The sequence below is a fragment of the Mus musculus genome, chromosome 12, assembly GCF_000001635.26.
Source record: "Mus musculus strain C57BL/6J chromosome 12, GRCm38.p6 C57BL/6J".
Lineage (NCBI taxonomy): Eukaryota > Metazoa > Chordata > Mammalia > Rodentia > Muridae > Mus > Mus musculus.
The window spans coordinates 81,302,834-81,320,439 of record NC_000078.6 but is presented as its reverse complement, the minus strand read 5'-3'; the positions used below and the strand labels follow the sequence as shown (position 1 = coordinate 81,320,439).

Genomic DNA, 17,606 nt, shown 5'->3' with positions numbered 1-17,606 from the left:
GAAGACCTATTTCAGGGATCATCTCCTTCAGAACTGTCTCCCCGAATCCCAAGCTGGCTCAGCACTCTCCCTGAGTGTCCTCAGCACTCTGCCCTTACCCCTCATCCCTAGGAAAGCTATCTATGTTCATGCCTTTCCACTCCCACTCAAGTGTACCTTTGTGGGCAAACACTGTCTCATTTCTCATTTTACCCACTGGCATGCAGTAGCAAATCGCAGGCTTTTGTCAATATTTGTCAAGCTGAATGACGAGAAGAAGAAGATTTGGGCGGATGTCAGGAGCAGGCTCCGGCACAGCCCTGTAAGCCTGGGGACTCAGAAACTCTGTTAAATGGTTAGTGTCTTCTATGTGGGAACAGTGACATATCATGCTGCTCTCTAGCTCATGTGGCTCCTGAGTCCACATCAGACTGGAAGCCGACTGGTGCCATCCATGTTCCCATCTACCAGTTACCAAACTGGTCTGTTTTGGTAAATTTGAGTGGTCAAAAATTTTATCCCATTTTCCTGTGTGTTTTGACTCTATTGATGATTTTTTTTTTTGCCTTACATTTTGAGTAAATGATTTAAAAAAAGACTCACTTTTCTCCAAAATATAAAAATAAAAATGGTGCTAACTACATAGGGTTCTTATAAATACTAAAGGTAATAGGATGTGTGTACTAAATGCTTTTAAATAGCAATTACTGTTAATATCTTTTTCAGTTAAGTCCTATTCCTGAGTCTGGGTCTTTAACAGGGTGAGGAGATACCCTAGCGGGTTAGGCTCTGTCTCGTTTGTGTTTGGACCTAGACCAATGGCATTTAAAAACATGATTGCCTTGGCCATTGTAGTCTAACATTTACAGTCTAACAATATCACAGCCATAATCTATTTCCTGGTGCGTCTAGAAAGAGTTGGTAGGCGCTCAAAGTATTTTCTACCTTCAACTCCAAACTCTGGTCAGCTGCTTGCCAGCTGGTTGCCTTCCTGTCTTTTTGTTTTGTTCCTGCCTCCAGCATGTTTACTCAAGAAACCATCCTCTGGTTAAGGCCCAGGGACAGTGTATTTATTTGCCACGAAAACTTGGCACCACAGTGTGTCTATAGGACCCTCTTAAGTCTCTGGGTGCATTATTAGAGTAAGAGTTCTTGCCTCTCCCCTGTTGATGAGGACAACTACCACTATGATGCGCCATGTCCTTTCTCACCTGAGGATGCTACCTTCTGTCGCTGTGGGCTCTTGATTTAAAAGCTACTTTAGCTCCATCTTCTCCTGCATGGGGATGAGAATTCAGTAACTCAGGAGTTTTGAAAGCAGAGGCAAGAAACCAAAAATCCTTTATCCGCATTTCCCAAGGGCGAATGAGTGTCAGACTTGTGACTGGGATCTCTGGGCATATTACAAGATCATTTTTAACCTTTGAACTGTGATGCTGAACATCTTCAAGCCCTCTACCACTCCATGGTAATTTCATGACCCCTTTATCCTCTGAGTGAGGTCAAAGACAGAGGCCCTAAGCCACTGTTATGAGGACCAGTTTCTGGACTCCTGTGAACCTCAGCATTTGGCTGCTTTCCTGGGCAGTATAAAGGGGAGTTAATACATAGTGCCCTGAAGGGAAGACCTTTATAGTACGCACTGGATATGGAGTGTGAGTTTTAGAAATTTAAAAAGAACCTATATAACCTCTAAAATCAAATAATGATTTGCCTATGAGTTCTTTAAAGCCAGGCGTGATGGCGCACGCCTTTAATCCCCACTTGGGAGGCAGAGCAGATGGATTTCTGAGTTCGAGGCCAGCCTGGTCTACAGAGTGAGTTCTAGGACAGCCAGGGCTACACAGAGAAACCCTGTCTCAAAAAACAAAACAAAAACAAAGACAAAAAAAACCAAAACAACAAAAAACCACAAAAAGAGATCTTTACATATTCCTAAAGAAATTAGCTACACTTTAGACCATAAAATAGTTTTGGAAGAGGGCTGACTGACTCCTCAGGAAGCTTTTTGGTAGCTATATCATTCATTTCAAATACACACATTTACTGAACACTGCTAGCATCAACTTAGGATTCCACAGTAAATAGGAGAGACCGAAACCCTGGTCTTATGTCATCGCATCTTAATGGATAAGACATAATTCATCTAACAAAAAAAAAATGAAACGTAAAATTCCAAAGTATCTAAAATGTCACAGAGGGAAAAAATCCAATGAGAGTAAATAACAGTAAACAAAACAAAACAAACAAACCCTACCCATTTTTATCAATGAGAAGAAGTTATTGTTTGTTCCAGAGAGAGTGACAGTTAATACAGATGGTTGCTGTGGTTGGAAGGTACAAAGAAGAAACTCTCCTTTCAAGTGTGAACAATGGCATGTGCAAAAGTTCTGAGGCAGACGCTAGCTTGCCTAATCAGGGTAAAATGAAGGAAGGACATTGTTAAAATGCAGCGAGAGTGACAGGGGATGAACTGGGAAGATAATGAAAGAGGTGGCTCCTGCAAGGCTTGGCTGGACACAGCAGGGAGTCAAGGATTTATATCAAGAGCAAGAAAACCATGAAAAAGCTTCAAGTAGGGGAGTGAAAGGCTTACATCTATTTGTGTGTGGGGGGTTGTTTGGTTGGGGGTTTTGTTTTGTTTGTTTGTTTGTTTATTATTATGGTTGCCTGGGGAAATATTGCTCTGTGGTAGAGTAGTTGTCTAGCATGCGTGGGATCCTAAGTTCGAGTCCCAGAAGCCCAGTATTACTACAGTTGAGCAAGGAAAGTAGAATTGAGCTTTAGTCTCTGGCAAGAGTTGAAGTGAGGCTTCCAGTTGGAAGGCTACTGCAGCAGGTACATAGGACAAGGAGCAGTGGTGGCTTGGACCACGATGGTGGTGATTAAGATCGGGAAGAGAACTGATAGGACTTTGTGTTGGACTGGCTACAGAGCGGGATGGAGAGGAATGTTTGCAGGCTAATACCTGGTATCGCTCACAAATAACTAGTAAACCGATGTTGGGGGAGACTTTGCTTTCAGAAATGAGAACCAATGGAAAAAGAAAAGTCAATGGGGACAATAGGAACCTTGACACCTTCAAGGGACTGCACAAACAGAGAAGTTCATGGTTCTGCATTACTAGTTACACTCCATAGGATTCTAGTGGAGGAGAAAGTGGAGCCTTGCTTATGAAAAATGACTGCTTAGTTGTTTCCATTCCTATTCTGTTTGAGTGAGTCAGTAAGTGAAAGGTCATATAGCCTCAAATGATCAGAAGCTAGCTCATAGTCTCAACTGAAAAGAATGAATGTACTTCTTGTCTATTCTGTGCACAGTTATTGCTCAGTGCTTTGAGCCCAACCGATGAAGCTGTATGTAATTCCCAGATTCACCTCAAATCTTTTTTGGTTTTGTTTGGTTGGTTGGTTTTGGTTTTGGTTTTGGTTTTTCGAGACAGGGTTTCTCTGTATAGCCCTGGCTGTCATGAATTCACTTCGTAGACCAGGCTGGCCTAGAACTCAGAAATCTGACTGCTTCTGCCTCCCAAGTGCTGGGATTAAAGATGTGTGCCACCATGCCCGGCTTCTAGTCTTTAAAAAAAACTGTATATGTGAACCATTCACGTGTTTTAGTTGTAACAATTTCTACTTCTTGGCCCCTTCCATGTTTTCAAGTGGAGTTCGGTGGCTGAATGATCACCATACTCGTAGCCTATTCTAAACAGGGTTTAACAGGAGGAGAGTAAAAAAGACACAGTGGACAGTGTCTGAGGGACACATTGCAACATTCAGTGTGAAATCAATTCTTTTTCACAGAAAGCCTCAGAACTCCTGGCTGCCTCCAGAAGTTTCATATTTGAGGAAGGAACTTTCACCCACAAGAGCTCAATCACACCCAGAGCAAGGTGTACTATCCCAAGGACCAGCCCATGTATATCATGCACAGCTCAGCACATATGCTTGCAAACCTGAGTTGTGCAAGGTTCGTGAATAAGAACACAGGGCAAGGAAGACTGAAAGTTCTAGCAACAGTGCAAATGAGAAGGAAGATGGGGAATAAGCATCTATTTTAAGTTGATTCTAGGGACGAGTGGAGCTACAACTCAGGACTAGGAGGTATCACTTGGATTTCCATCCCTAGTCTTGCCAGCTATTTCAAACCATTCTTCAACGGAATCTCTACCAGATGGTTTTTGAGGACAGAGAAGCTATTTGTGTCTCCCATTGACATCTATTTTCCAAGTGAGAGACTGCCCCATATGTGAGTGCCATATGTCAATCGAGGTGAACCATCCATTTGTGTTGGTGGGAACCTGCCAATTGTTGCCCCTATTTTTTCTCATGCCTTTTCCTGCCTCTGATTTTTTTCTAGGTCACAGGCCTGTCAGGAGGACCATTGGTGCTGTGGTGGAGCCAGAACCTAAGTCTTGTGTATGGCGTGGTTACGGCTGCAGCCTCTCACCTCTGCCTTCCTCCATTTTGGGCTGGTTACTTTTGTGCTCTTCCTGAATTGTCTTCGAGCAGAGGCTGGTGACTCGGGGGATGTGCCCAGTGCAGGGCAGAACAATGAGTCCTGTTCGGGGTCATCAGACTGCAAGGAGGGTGTCATTTTGCCAATCTGGTATCCAGAGAACCCTTCCCTTGGGGACAAGATTGCCAGGGTCATTGTCTATTTTGTGGCCCTGATATACATGTTTCTTGGGGTGTCTATCATTGCTGACCGATTCATGGCATCTATTGAAGTCATTACTTCCCAAGAGAGGGAAGTGACCATCAAGAAGCCCAATGGAGAGACCAGCACAACTACAATTCGGGTATGGAATGAAACTGTCTCCAATCTGACCCTGATGGCCCTGGGCTCTTCTGCTCCAGAGATTCTCCTGTCTTTAATTGAGGTGTGTGGTCACGGGTTCATTGCTGGTGATCTGGGACCATCTACCATCGTTGGCAGTGCAGCCTTCAACATGTTCATCATCATTGGCATCTGTGTCTATGTGATCCCAGATGGGGAGACTCGAAAGATCAAGCACCTGCGAGTCTTCTTCGTCACGGCTGCTTGGAGCATCTTCGCCTACATTTGGCTCTATATGATCCTGGCAGTCTTCTCTCCTGGTGTGGTCCAGGTTTGGGAAGGCCTCCTTACTCTCTTCTTCTTTCCCGTGTGTGTCCTGCTGGCTTGGGTGGCAGATAAGCGACTGCTCTTCTACAAATACATGCACAAAAAATACCGCACAGATAAACACCGAGGAATTATCATTGAGACAGAGGGTGACCACCCTAAGGGCATTGAGATGGATGGGAAAATGATGAATTCTCACTTTCTAGATGGGAACTTTACACCTTTGGAAGGAAAGGAGGTAGATGAATCTCGCAGGGAAATGATCCGGATTCTAAAGGATCTGAAACAAAAACACCCAGAAAAGGACCTAGATCAGCTGGTGGAGATGGCCAATTACTATGCTCTTTCCCATCAACAGAAGAGCCGTGCTTTCTACCGCATCCAAGCCACCCGGATGATGACTGGTGCGGGCAATATACTTAAGAAGCATGCAGCCGAGCAAGCCAAGAAGACCTCCAGCATGAGCGAGGTGCATACCGATGAGCCGGAGGACTTTGCCTCTAAGGTCTTCTTTGACCCATGTTCTTATCAGTGCCTGGAGAACTGTGGAGCTGTCCTCCTGACCGTGGTGAGGAAAGGGGGAGATATATCCAAGACCATGTACGTGGACTACAAAACAGAGGACGGCTCCGCCAATGCAGGGGCAGACTATGAGTTCACAGAGGGCACTGTGGTTCTGAAGCCAGGAGAGACCCAGAAGGAGTTCTCTGTGGGCATCATTGATGATGACATTTTTGAGGAGGATGAACACTTCTTTGTGAGGCTGAGCAATGTCCGTGTAGAAGAGGAGCAGCTGGCGGAGGGGATGCTCCCAGCAATACTCAATAGTCTTCCTTTGCCTCGGGCTGTCCTGGCCTCCCCTTGTGTGGCCACAGTAACCATCTTGGATGATGACCATGCAGGAATTTTCACTTTTGAATGTGATACCATTCATGTCAGTGAAAGTATTGGTGTTATGGAAGTCAAGGTTTTGAGGACATCAGGTGCCAGGGGCACAGTCATCGTCCCTTTTAGGACAGTAGAAGGGACAGCCAAGGGTGGTGGCGAGGACTTTGAAGATGCATATGGGGAGCTGGAGTTCAAGAATGATGAAACAGTGTAAGTAACTTTCCTGTATTTCATTCCTCCATAGCCCAGCCCGCGTCATCTCTCTCTGTGCTTTACTACTGCTCCTTACAGTGCTCCCCTTGTATTTGTGTTAATCCCAAACTTTGCTTTCATCACAGGTATGAGGGATCAGCAGACACTACTGGACAGGCCCTGCTTCCAGGCCCTCCATCAGTTTCCTCTTTCTCAATTGTTTCTGGATGGTTTGTTCAGATCTAAGGACTCAGAGCATTTTGTCCACTGACAATCAAAATGATGGACAGTAGAGTTGTGTGGTGTCAAAAGGTTCTATAAGATCTGGAAGAATGCTTATGACCAAACAAGAGCTTGGAAATACATAGACTTCTCCTTCCTCCCTCTTCCATACCAAAGGCTATGAGTTTGGAAACTTACTATTCCAGGACAATAATAGTCTGGTCATATCATATCCTTAAGATAACAACAACTGGCACAGGCTTACCTCCCCTCAGTACCACATGGCAGGTGTGTTTCATAGCTAGATTCCAGACACTGCTCTTCCTACTTAGAGATTGGAAAAATTGATTGAAACTTGGCAATGTCTCTCAATACACTGTTTCATGGAACAAGGCTTGTCTCACCCGAAGTGGGCAAGTCCATATGACCAGAGAACTGCAAGTGTCATAGAGAAGGAGAGCACTGAGGACCATTGTCTTTTTTGCCTTTTGGCTTAAGTAGAAGCTCCAACTTTTGGCTATGCAGTGAGGGAGATTTGTGGGAGGAAATACATCTTCTGTTTCACAGTTTAGAGCTGCTCTGAGCTATTTCACCACTCGTTGCTCCATTCAGCCCATCAGAACCCAAGAGCCTGTGCTTCAGCCATCCCTCCTCACTGATCCTTCTTGCAAATGGGCATTCTGTTCTCGACTTGTATAGAGAGCATGGTGGGGGTGGGAAGAATGGCTTTCTTAGCTTATGGTAGGGTCAGCTTTTCAAGGAACCTTAGGGGACTGCCAATGAGAGAGGGACCCATCTCGGGATACCTGCTCTTCTATAGGCAGGAGATGGTGTGAAGAAGAGAAAGGAGAATGATAACTGTTTCATGAACCTGTAGCTTCTACTTGTGGGTCATTGAATCATTCAGAAAATAGAAGGGAAGGAACTCCTGGAAAAGAGGGTTAGAGAATTTCCATAGCCCCCCCCCCCTCCAAAATGCTATTGAAGCCTTTCTTCTAGGGTCCAGCCATGGGACAACACTCTAAAAGTCTCGGTTCTTCTGGGAACAGCTGGATGACCCAAGGGATTCTATTGCTGTATTTTCTAATCTCTTCTGATTTTAGACAAGTCACTTAGTAACTCTGAAAGGAAACCCTGACATATAAAGAGTGAAAATAACAATATGTCCCTCGCCTGGATACAGGTGAGATTGTCATATACTTTTTTTTTCTGTAAAATCTTCCAAACCCTAATGTAGGCGTTGAGTGTGAGTCATAGTCTCACTTGCTAAAAGAATAGGGTGGGGGATCCTGTCTCCTGAAGGGAAAAAGCTGTCAACAAATTGGTTTGTTAGGACACTATTTAGTCACTTTTTTTCTGAGAAAGATAATCATTTGTTAGCATAAGAACTCATGCCTTCCAGAGAATACTAGCTATTTCTATATGCTCTAGGGAAAGTACTCATGCATACAGATAAATCGAGGTTCTCACTGGGAAGATGAACTTAGCGAAATTTCACATATGTTTATGGTAATATTGGCATGAGAGTGTTTATTTTCAGGCGTTAGATGATGTCAAATCCACACAACCTCCTGTGATTGGCTAGATTTGGGGGAAATTCCCATTCAATATTTACCTTCCATTGTCATGAAAAGTTAGTTTGGACAAGGTAAAAAATTGGTCCCCAATTTCTTCATTCTCTTAATGATCTGTTATCTACCTAGGGTCTCTGAGTATGCCTATATTTTATCAAAACTCTCCCTCTCCCTCTCCCTCTCCCCCTCCCCCTCCTCCTCCCCCTCCCCCTCCCCCTCCCCTCCCCCTCCACCTTTCCCTCCCCCTCCCCTCCCCTCCCCCTCCCCCTTCCCCTCCGCCTCCCACTCTCTTTCCCTCTCTCTGTGTCTATACATGCATATGCACATGTGCCTTGACAAACAAGTTTATGTTTCTATCTATCCCTTTGCACCACTGATTGATTTCAGGATGGTTTGACTCTTTGGACTTCCTTTACTGAAGAATAACAAGCCAAAGGCCTGTTAAAGTTAAAAGCCCATGGTGCTTTCAAGTGTCTATAACCATAGGTAACAGTACTATATAGTAGAAGAACCATGGACTCTGAATACTTTTGGTCAGAAGTCTAACTTCCCTGTTGACTTAACCACATGAATAAGAAAAAAAATTATTATCTATGATTTAATCTCCCCGATGGTAAAATAGGAGTAATAGCTTTCTTACAGGACTTACTGTAATGCCTGGAGACGTTCAGGTTCCATGATGTGTTCAGTAAGCAGGGTTGGTAGCTGCAGTGCGATGACTAAACAGTATTTTCAGCAGACACCATTGAGAAGATCAAGTTACGTAGATCTCTGTGTGACTGTAATTAATGAGAGCATGCTAGTTTCTGGTCACTGTGAGGAGTCCTCATCCTAACTTATGACATATTTGAGCTGGACAGGGCCTTTTGCCTTTTAGAAAACTTGTTCCTTAAACATTGTTATTGGAAGTACACATCAGGGTAGAGCATTTCTTATAGGTAAAAAATATGAAGGTCCTGACAAAACCAGAAAAGCAGCTTTTCAAATAACTTGCTTTTGTTTGTTTGTTTCTTGTTTTTGTTTTTTTGAGACAGGATTTCTCTGTATCACCCTGGCTGTTCTGGAACTCACTCTGTAGACCAGGCTGGCCTAGAACTCAGAAATCTGCCTGCCTCTGCCTCCCAAGTGCTGAGATTAAAGGCGTGCACCACCACTGCCCGGCAATAACTTGCTTAATTTTCCAAAAATGGGTACCTTCCAATTCCAGTTTTCAAACCCAACAAGCAACAACTCAGTTCCTAAAAAGGCTTTCTAATTGCAAGGCCGGTCTGGGAGCTGAGTTGACCCCTTCAGGTACTTGGACAGGAGCGACTGGTCTTCGGAGAAGTACTTGCCCAGTACATATTAAAGCTAGTGATACTGGAACTTTTCCGTTGACTACAGTTATGTAGGTACTCCCCAGTTACATGTTCTATCAGGAGTACTGGAACTGGGGAGATGGGCTCATGAGTAAGCATGCTTGCTATGCCAGTACAAGGATCTGAGTTGGAGTCTCTAGAACACAGAAGCTGAATGTATAATGTGAGCATCTGTAATCCCAGGATTCCTGAATCCCTGGAAGTGAGCAGGGCAGCTAGCCTGGCATACACAGTAGAAAAACAGTAGAGAGAGCCCATCTCAGACAAGGTAGAAGATAATGACCGACAGCCAAGATTGTCTCCTGACTTCCATACATGTGGTATAGCACATGCACTCCTACTTTCACACTCGTGAATGCATGTGTGCACACACTAGATCCAAGAGTGTATCTTGTTTAGTCCTCCCTCTAAGGCATTTGCAACATCATGGTATGATGGAAAACTCCGAACCTTGAAATCTGAGAAATGGGTATGAACCCACCCCTCACTGGGAGTATAACATTGCATAGTCGTATCATCTGCATGGGTCCTAGAGATTTTGTTGTTGTTATTGTTGAAACAATAGAACTAACATCATCTCTCTACCTGTAAGATAAGGTTAAGTACAAAATACAAATAGGAAAAAAATGCACCTTTAGCACAGTGCCTTCTCTTAGAAGGAACTCAGTCATTCAACAAATGTTTACTAAATGTTTGTTATGTGTTAGTACATTGGTAGGCAACCTCAGCGCCTGCTGAGGCTAGAGGAATAAGACAAGCTGACGTTTCATCTCTCCAGGATCTCACTCTTAGGAAGAAAGGATCAACATGTACACACAAATGCAGACACGTGGGAGAATGGTATATTTGAGAAAGAGTTAATAAAGGGGAAAAGAGAGATCGCTATCGTGTGTGTGACACAGCAGTCAAATGTTAAGGAATCTTCATTAAAGACACAGTAGTGATGGAAGTGGCATTGGCTGGTGTGTGACAATATTACACCTGTATTACTATGATCCCTTGATATTTTGTGATAGATACTACTGATATCTTCATGATCCAGGAGAATCCCAGTTTTATACCTATCCCTATAGAATGATATAAAGTGCTTGAATCTACAGCAAACAGTAACAAAACCTCTTGGAGATACGAGTTTTGCTTGCATGCTAATTTCACGCATTAAAGAAGTGACTGGCTCTTATCTATCTAAGGCTCACTCGTGCTTCTGTAAAATAACAGCTTGTTCCAACTCACAGACCTTTGCAGGGGTCAGGGGGCTCCTCTGGGAATAGTCAAATGTGCAAATAGCAGGATCTACTATAATTGAGTAGCAGAGGCCTCCTTCAAGGAAGAACACAGTATTGGCTGTGTGATACATATTCCAACCAAATTATATGTTAAAGCTGGAAGATATTTCACCTCTCATTTTACAAACTATAAAGCAGAACTCAAAGAGTGAAGGCAGTTCCCAATATCACATTGGATATGATGGAAATATCACATTAGATGGGACAGAAGCTGGGAACGCAAAGGATGTTAGAAGCTGCAGCGTTAATGTCCCCTTCTGCTTCGGGCATCTCTGCTTTATTTTTATTCACCAGTAAAATGTTAGTCCTGCAAAGAATATGACAATTTGGATGTGAAGGCTGTTTTGAGAGTGCAAGTCTTGGAGTATTATGTGACTAATGTCTTAACTAAGGATACTAATATAGCATGGACTATTTTTAATCTCTCAGCTCACCTTGAAACTGTTCAGGGAAGGAGGAAGATCCTGAGCCAATGGAGTTTCTGCGTTTTAATAAAAGTTTGTCTTCTCTGGACTCTTCTGACTCCTAAAGTCAAAGTTTCCTCACTCATTCCCAAGAAAAAAGGCAAGGAATGCTAAACAAAGCCAGACCAGTAACTGAAGATTCTTCTTGGTCCGGTCTCCCCATCATACTCCTAGAGCATGTGTGCACACCTTTGGCTGGGTTTCCCCTAGGCCCATGAAGGCTGATTATTGAAGGCAGTAGACTGATTATTGAAGATGTTGTTTTATTCTTACTTTTTTTTAAATGAGGAATTAAGCTGTACTTCCCAATACAGTCTTAAGTCCTGGCACAAAGCCAGTAGTATGTACTTGATAGCTGAATATAGATTGTTTGATTCTCAACTACAGCAAGACCCACATACATAGATTCTATGCCATTGAAGACCTTTTTGCAAGAATGGGATGCTTTGAGGATTTTGCCAACTAGCATCACATAAATATTCTCAGGTAGCATTCATAGGAGTCAGGTCTTACCTCCAGCACACACAGGAAGAAGTGAGCATTGTGAAAATGAGGAGAGAAAGGAGCCAGCTGAAGTTTGCAGGAGGGTTGAGAGATGGCTCTAGGCTGACAAATCTGGGCAAAATACAATCATGCTCTATATGTATGAAAATGTCACAATGGAACCCCTTGTCTTATTTGCTAACATAAACAAACTTACCCAAATTAAAGAAGAATTTAAAGCTGAAAATACAACTTATTCTGGAAAATTTCATTTTTCTAAAAACATGCTGATCAGTCTGTACTGGTATATGTTCGAGGTCAGCCATTGGCTTGGCGCCCTCCCTTGCACAGGTCAGTGGCTGTAGCTACATAATGGATAATCTGCCCTTGCATGAACCCAGTCCAGTTCCAGTCAATGTTATATCAAACCCCCTAAAGAAGCACTTATTTGTGATCCAGATGATGCTGCAGCGAGTCCTTAACTTGGCTTTCTCTAGGTGTCATCTTGACAGTCACTTAATACACCAAGTATGGGAAATTTGGCCATAGAACAGACTACTACTACCTCTCTCTAGTCGTCCAACTCCCCTAGACATGTTGGCCTTGGCTTGTCTGCTTTTTAGGTTTTTCCTTGTGTGTCCTTTGTGACATGCACTGGGCCCACTACTGTCTCTAACCTTCTCTTTTGGGATTGTGGTGACTCAGAAGTCATGCTCTCACAAGCATGACAGCCACCTCAGCAAGACAGTTACCGATTGCCTTGGCTGTGTACCCTTACACTGGTTCACTTTGCCTACCTCTGGTATGTTAATCTGCATTGGGAGGGTACTTTCTTCTGCTTGTTATTTCCAATTAGCATCCCCTGCGAAAGCAGCTCTTCCTTAGTTGAAGATGCTCCAGAGTCAGCAGACCTCTGCCATGGTGTCTCTATACCCAACACCTTCCCCAGGAGCCCCTTCAGTCACTGTGCTCTTCCAATCTGGTCTCTCTTTCCACGCTCCCCTCCTTCTCTGTGCTGGCCTCCTCACTGGGTTGCCTTCTGTCCTCTCTCTTATCTATGACTTCAAGTAAGTTGGAAGGAGCTGGAAAAAAATATCCCTTAAAAAAAAACTGTTGCTTGGATGGTGACACTAACTTCTTGATAGCGCTGAGAAGATGGATGTCTCCCAGGAAACAAAGCCCTCGTGACAGTGCATCTTCCTCCTTCACCATGAACGATTTGTTTGTCTCTAGGTGAGACAGAAAGATTTCATTATAAAGATCCAGCAGAGATGAGAGCTGATAGCGTAAAGCCATCAGATAGGGCCTGAAGCAGCAAGAAGGATGGCCATCTCATCCTGATATATTTCCTCCTGAGCCTGAGGCCTCAGTCCCCTGGCATCTCTGTTTCCTGCCACGTTGGCAATTGCATTTCTTCCTTCCAGCTTCCTGTAGAACCTGACAGATCAACAGTTTTATCTCTGGGTGTCCTTGCAGCCCTCTTCGCCAACCTGGACAACTCTTTCCAGACTTAATGGTCAATTTCTCTAGAGGGGACTGATCTTGTTGTTGTTTTGTTTTGTTTTGTTTTGTTTTAAACATGACAATGTAAAAATCTCCTAGCCACCCATGCGTTTGTTGTCAAGTCCTTTCTCCCCACCTCCACCCCCACCCCCACCCCAGCTAACCTCTATAACTGGGTAATGGAGTGGAGATATGAAGTTGCCATGAAAATTCCATAAATGATCTAAACAGTTGTATCAGTAGGTTGTGGGCAGTGCCATTTAGAAGGGAGTCTCAGGCAAGACTCCCTGTACCCTCTAAACTGGAACAGTGTATAAGCTCTGTAGTAGAGCCTTGAAGTCACATTGGTCTATGTTGTTGTAGTTGGCTAGAAGAAGGGGCACTCCCCAGACCCAAGCAATGTGTCCCACTGTCAACAGCAGATATCAGAGCTGGCATTAGGCTGGCCAGAACAACAGTGACCATTCCTGGTTTGCAATTCTGAGTGATACAGCTCTCAAGGCTACCAGGGTCACTTCTCCCCTTACTGATCTGCCCTCTCTGGGAGGGTGGCATCATCTGAGAGTTCTGTCTTGTTTTCAGTTATATTATGTGAGACTGAGTCACTTCAAAAGCTCCTCTCTGGTCTGAGTTTTCAGTGCTGCCCATGCTTTAGATCAAGCCAAAGTGATTCCATGCTTCCTCCAGCAGTCAAGAATAGAATGCCAGTTCTCTTTCAACCTCTTCCTCTCTACCTGATTTCTGTGGGACAGCAGCATACAGCTGTCTTTCTTTTTTTTTTTTTTTTCCATTTTTTATTAGGTATTTAACTCATTTACATTTCCAATGCTATACCAAAAGTCCCCCATATCCACCCACCCCACTCCCCTGCCCACCCACTCCCCCTTTTTGGCCCTGGTATTCCCCTGTACTGGGGCATATAAAGTTTGCAAGTCCAATGGGCCTCTCTTTCCAGTGATGGCCGACTAGGCCATCTTTTGATATATATGCAGCTAGAGTCAAGAGCTCCGGGGTACTGGTTAGCTCATAATGTTGTTCCACCTATAGGGTTGCAGATCCCTTTAGCTCCTTGGCTACTTTCTCTAGCTCCTCCATTGGGAGCCCTATGATCCATCCATTAGCTGACTGTGAGCATCCACTTCTGTGTTTGCTGGGCCCCGGCATAGTCTCACAAGAGACAGCTACATCTGCGTCCTTTCAATAAAATCTTGCTAGTGTATGGAATGGTGTCACAGCTGTCTTTCTTTATCTGCAGAGCTGGAACTTGAGGTCTCTCCAGGAACTCTTGGGATCTATTCTCCATAAGTGGCACCTCTGTCCAGGGATGTGGAGGAAAATAGAGTCACCTTAGAGTCACCTCTTAGTAGTGGCTGTCCCAGTGAGCTGTGTTAAGAAGGATCTGTGAGGTGATACCTGTGCTGAACTGTAGATATAAGAACATGCCACATACTCTAATCCATACTCTAATCCTATGGAAGTAGTAGAGAACCTCACGAGATAGATCAATTAAGAGCCTGCCTCTCCTTGAGATCTGTTAATGTAAAGTGACTATTTTTTCCCTCAATGCCTCTCTCTTCTTCATCCATCATAACACAGAACTCTGTATTTATTGCATGAACCCACAGAAGCATGAGTTCCCATTGGACACGTGAAGCACACAGCTTTTAAAAATAAGACTAGACTCTTCTAGATCCCCTCCTAACACACCAGGTTTCATTAAGTAGACCAGAGTTTGTTAAATTACTTCTATCATACATTTGTTTGTTTGTTTGTTTGTTTGTTTGTTTAACCATCTGCCATTTCTCTGTGCAACCTGTGTTCTAGGATATTCTTAGCTGGTAACTAATGATTATCGTTTTCTGCAGGATAGCAAAACATAACTGGTGTTATTGTGATGAGTTAAAAGCAGAGAGGAATGACATTTTAATTAACTTTTGTGGGCTATTGGATCTACAGTGTCTACCTTGGGGGTTGAGGAGAGAATGGGATGACTGAGGTCAAGTGCTGACTGCCACAGGAATTCATGGATGGCAATGTTTTGAAGATAGTAGGTGCTGGTGCTTTAAAGCAGCTCTGATGTGTTAACCCTATAGAGAGATCAGAATGTTATAGAGAAAGTGGGAAGACTGTTGGTTCCTGGGCCTTACCGTTGGCGTTCAGAACTCTAGGAAAATTCATTATTGCTCCTACTACCGTGCTTATGCAGTAAAAGTCCAGTTACTTGTATAACAACTTAAAAGTCTGCTTTTAAAAAAAACATAAGGACTTTGTGATATCATTTGCCCCAGAGCACAGGCTTTTTTTCTCTTTTTTAAGGTTAAGTATCAAAACCTTCATCTTCTGATTCTGAACACATTCTTTCTATCTTAGCACATATCTTAGTACTACAATAAAGTCATTAAGCTGGAACCAGCTTAAAAGGAAAACACCACCTTTCCTTTTTCACACATAGAGAGGGCTAAGAGTGTGCCTATCTCTCTCTGTTTCTGTGTGTGTGTGTGTGTGTGTGTGTTGCTATTGCTGTTGTCTGTTGTATGCATGTGAGTGTGTGCGTGTGTGTGCGTGTTTGTGTGCCGAGACCAGAGCAGGCCTTGGTCTCCTGTCTTTCTCTATTGCTCTCTACTTTGTTCCCTTGAGACAGGATCTCTCACTGAACTGAGACTCACCATTATGGCTAGGCTGGCTGGTCAGCACACCTCTGGGATCCATCTATCTCTGTAGCCCTGCACTGATGCTGGAATTATAGGCATGTCAAGGCATGCCCAGCATTTTATTTGGGTGCTGGGGAGTTAAACTCACATCTTCATGCTTGCAAAGCAAGCCCTCTAACTCACTGAGCTATCTCCTTAGCCTCTCATTTTTTCTTAATAGCCAGAGTTGCCGGATACCTAAAGTAATTTCGGGGTGGGGGCAATTCTGACATGCTGGGCAGACAACCAGACCAAATTTCAAGCTATATTACTGAACTTCAGTAATAAAACAGTGTGGTTTTTTTTTAATTAAAACAGACATGTACACTGATTGTTTATTATTCTTTTAATTCTGGAACAACTGAGCCTAGGGAATTAGGTAGGTCCCAAATAAATTTTGTAACACTTAGCCGAGGAATCTGGATTCATAACCTTGATTCAATTCCACACTTGCACAAGTGAATCCTTTTATTCACTTGATTTATCCTTTTATCATGCGATCCTACCAACAGATGAAGCACTGCCTGTTGCTGGGGAAAGGACCTTGCAGTCAGACCCAGGATTTTGTTTTTCTTCTTTTATTGTTGTTGTTGTTGGTGGTGGTGGTTTTGTCTTGTTTGGGTTTTTGCTTTTGTTCTTTGATATAGTTTCCACTATAGTGCCTGAAGGCTGCCAGGAACAAGGACTAGAGAGAATTAAAAGCAAGGAGGAGTGGGTGTGGATTAGGTGTAACCCCAGGAGAGCCTATGACAGCCCTCCATATCCGTGAGGCTAGGAGCAACAAAAAATGGAGGTCAGAGAATCGTGTCAGTTACTTAGTGTGTAGTCGGCAGGCATTTGGAGAGCTCATACTCAGGGCTGAGCAATGAAAACAGATGGTCCTTGTCCTCAGGGAGGCCATGGTCTGGTTGGAACATGGTTATGTGCAGTACTTGCCTCTTCCATACAAAGGAACCACCAAAGGCTGAGGTGAAACAGAAGCAAACCCCCTTCTGTCGCAGATTTGTTTTGGTGTTGTTCTCGCATGCTCCATTCTTCAGTTGATTTAGAACTTATTTGAAAGAATGGCTCATTGACCTGGGCTCAGGGTAGCATAGACAAACATAAGAAGATGATGGCTTTGGGGGCAAGTATTCCTCATCCAGTCTGCATTCTTGACCACAACAGCACCTGGTTCTAACCTGTATGGCTAGCAGGATGCTCTATGTAGCACAAAGAGGAAATTGATATCTCTGGAACAAGTGAATAGCTGAGTAGAGGGATGGGCGAGTTCTTGAGTAGAATCCTGGCTCATCTTCTGTCTGTGTACCACTTGGAGGTTGCAGAAATCTCAGGGAGGCCATTGATTGGATATTGTGCTTGGGCATGAGGGTCAGGGAGCACCCCACCAATCTCCACTTTCTATCCTTTACCTCTTCCTCTCCCAGCCTCAGCAAGACCCACAGAACTGTCTGGACACTGGCATTCCCGAACTAACTCCTGCACAGTCGGAAGACCTGTCTGCCACCAGCTCTTTAGAAGGACAGTGTCTGTACCACTTGGCTACCTCTGAGCACTGGTTGCCTTTGAATCTCAAGAGATACCCTGAGAAATCAATTAAGCATTTCCTTCAGGGAGCATGTAATTCTGTCCTATCTGGGCCATGTAATGATAGCCCCTTTCCAATGCATAGGGAGCTGCCCTGCCCTCCTGCCCAGACCCTTTCTTTCCCTGGGAAGGAGCTTATCTGCTTGGGCCAGATTGGACTCAAGTAGCTCTTCCTGGCTGTTGCTGAATCCTACCGTCAGAATGTCCCCGTCCCTAGAAGGACACAGGTTTTCTCAGTCATACTTTGCTCCTCATCCTGAACTACACTGCTCAGAGT

At 43.9% G+C, this 17,606-nt stretch overlaps 1 protein-coding gene across 5 annotated transcripts in view; it reads left to right on the top strand.

Moving 5' to 3' along the window:
- Slc8a3 (solute carrier family 8 (sodium/calcium exchanger), member 3) overlaps window positions 1-17,606 on the top strand; it is a 135,818-nt gene that overhangs the window by 13,293 nt on the left and 104,919 nt on the right. For 4 of the 5 annotated variants that reach the window (NM_001167920.1, NM_080440.3, XM_006515412.4 and 1 more), the window contains exon 2: window positions 4,336-6,180. The exons of the other annotated variant lie outside the window; for it this stretch is intronic. In NM_001167920.1, coding sequence (NP_001161392.1) covers window positions 4,397-6,180 — 1,784 coding nt within the window. In that variant the 5' untranslated portion in view covers window positions 4,336-4,396. The remainder of the gene's footprint in view (window positions 1-4,335; window positions 6,181-17,606) is intronic. 5 annotated transcript variants of the gene reach the window in all.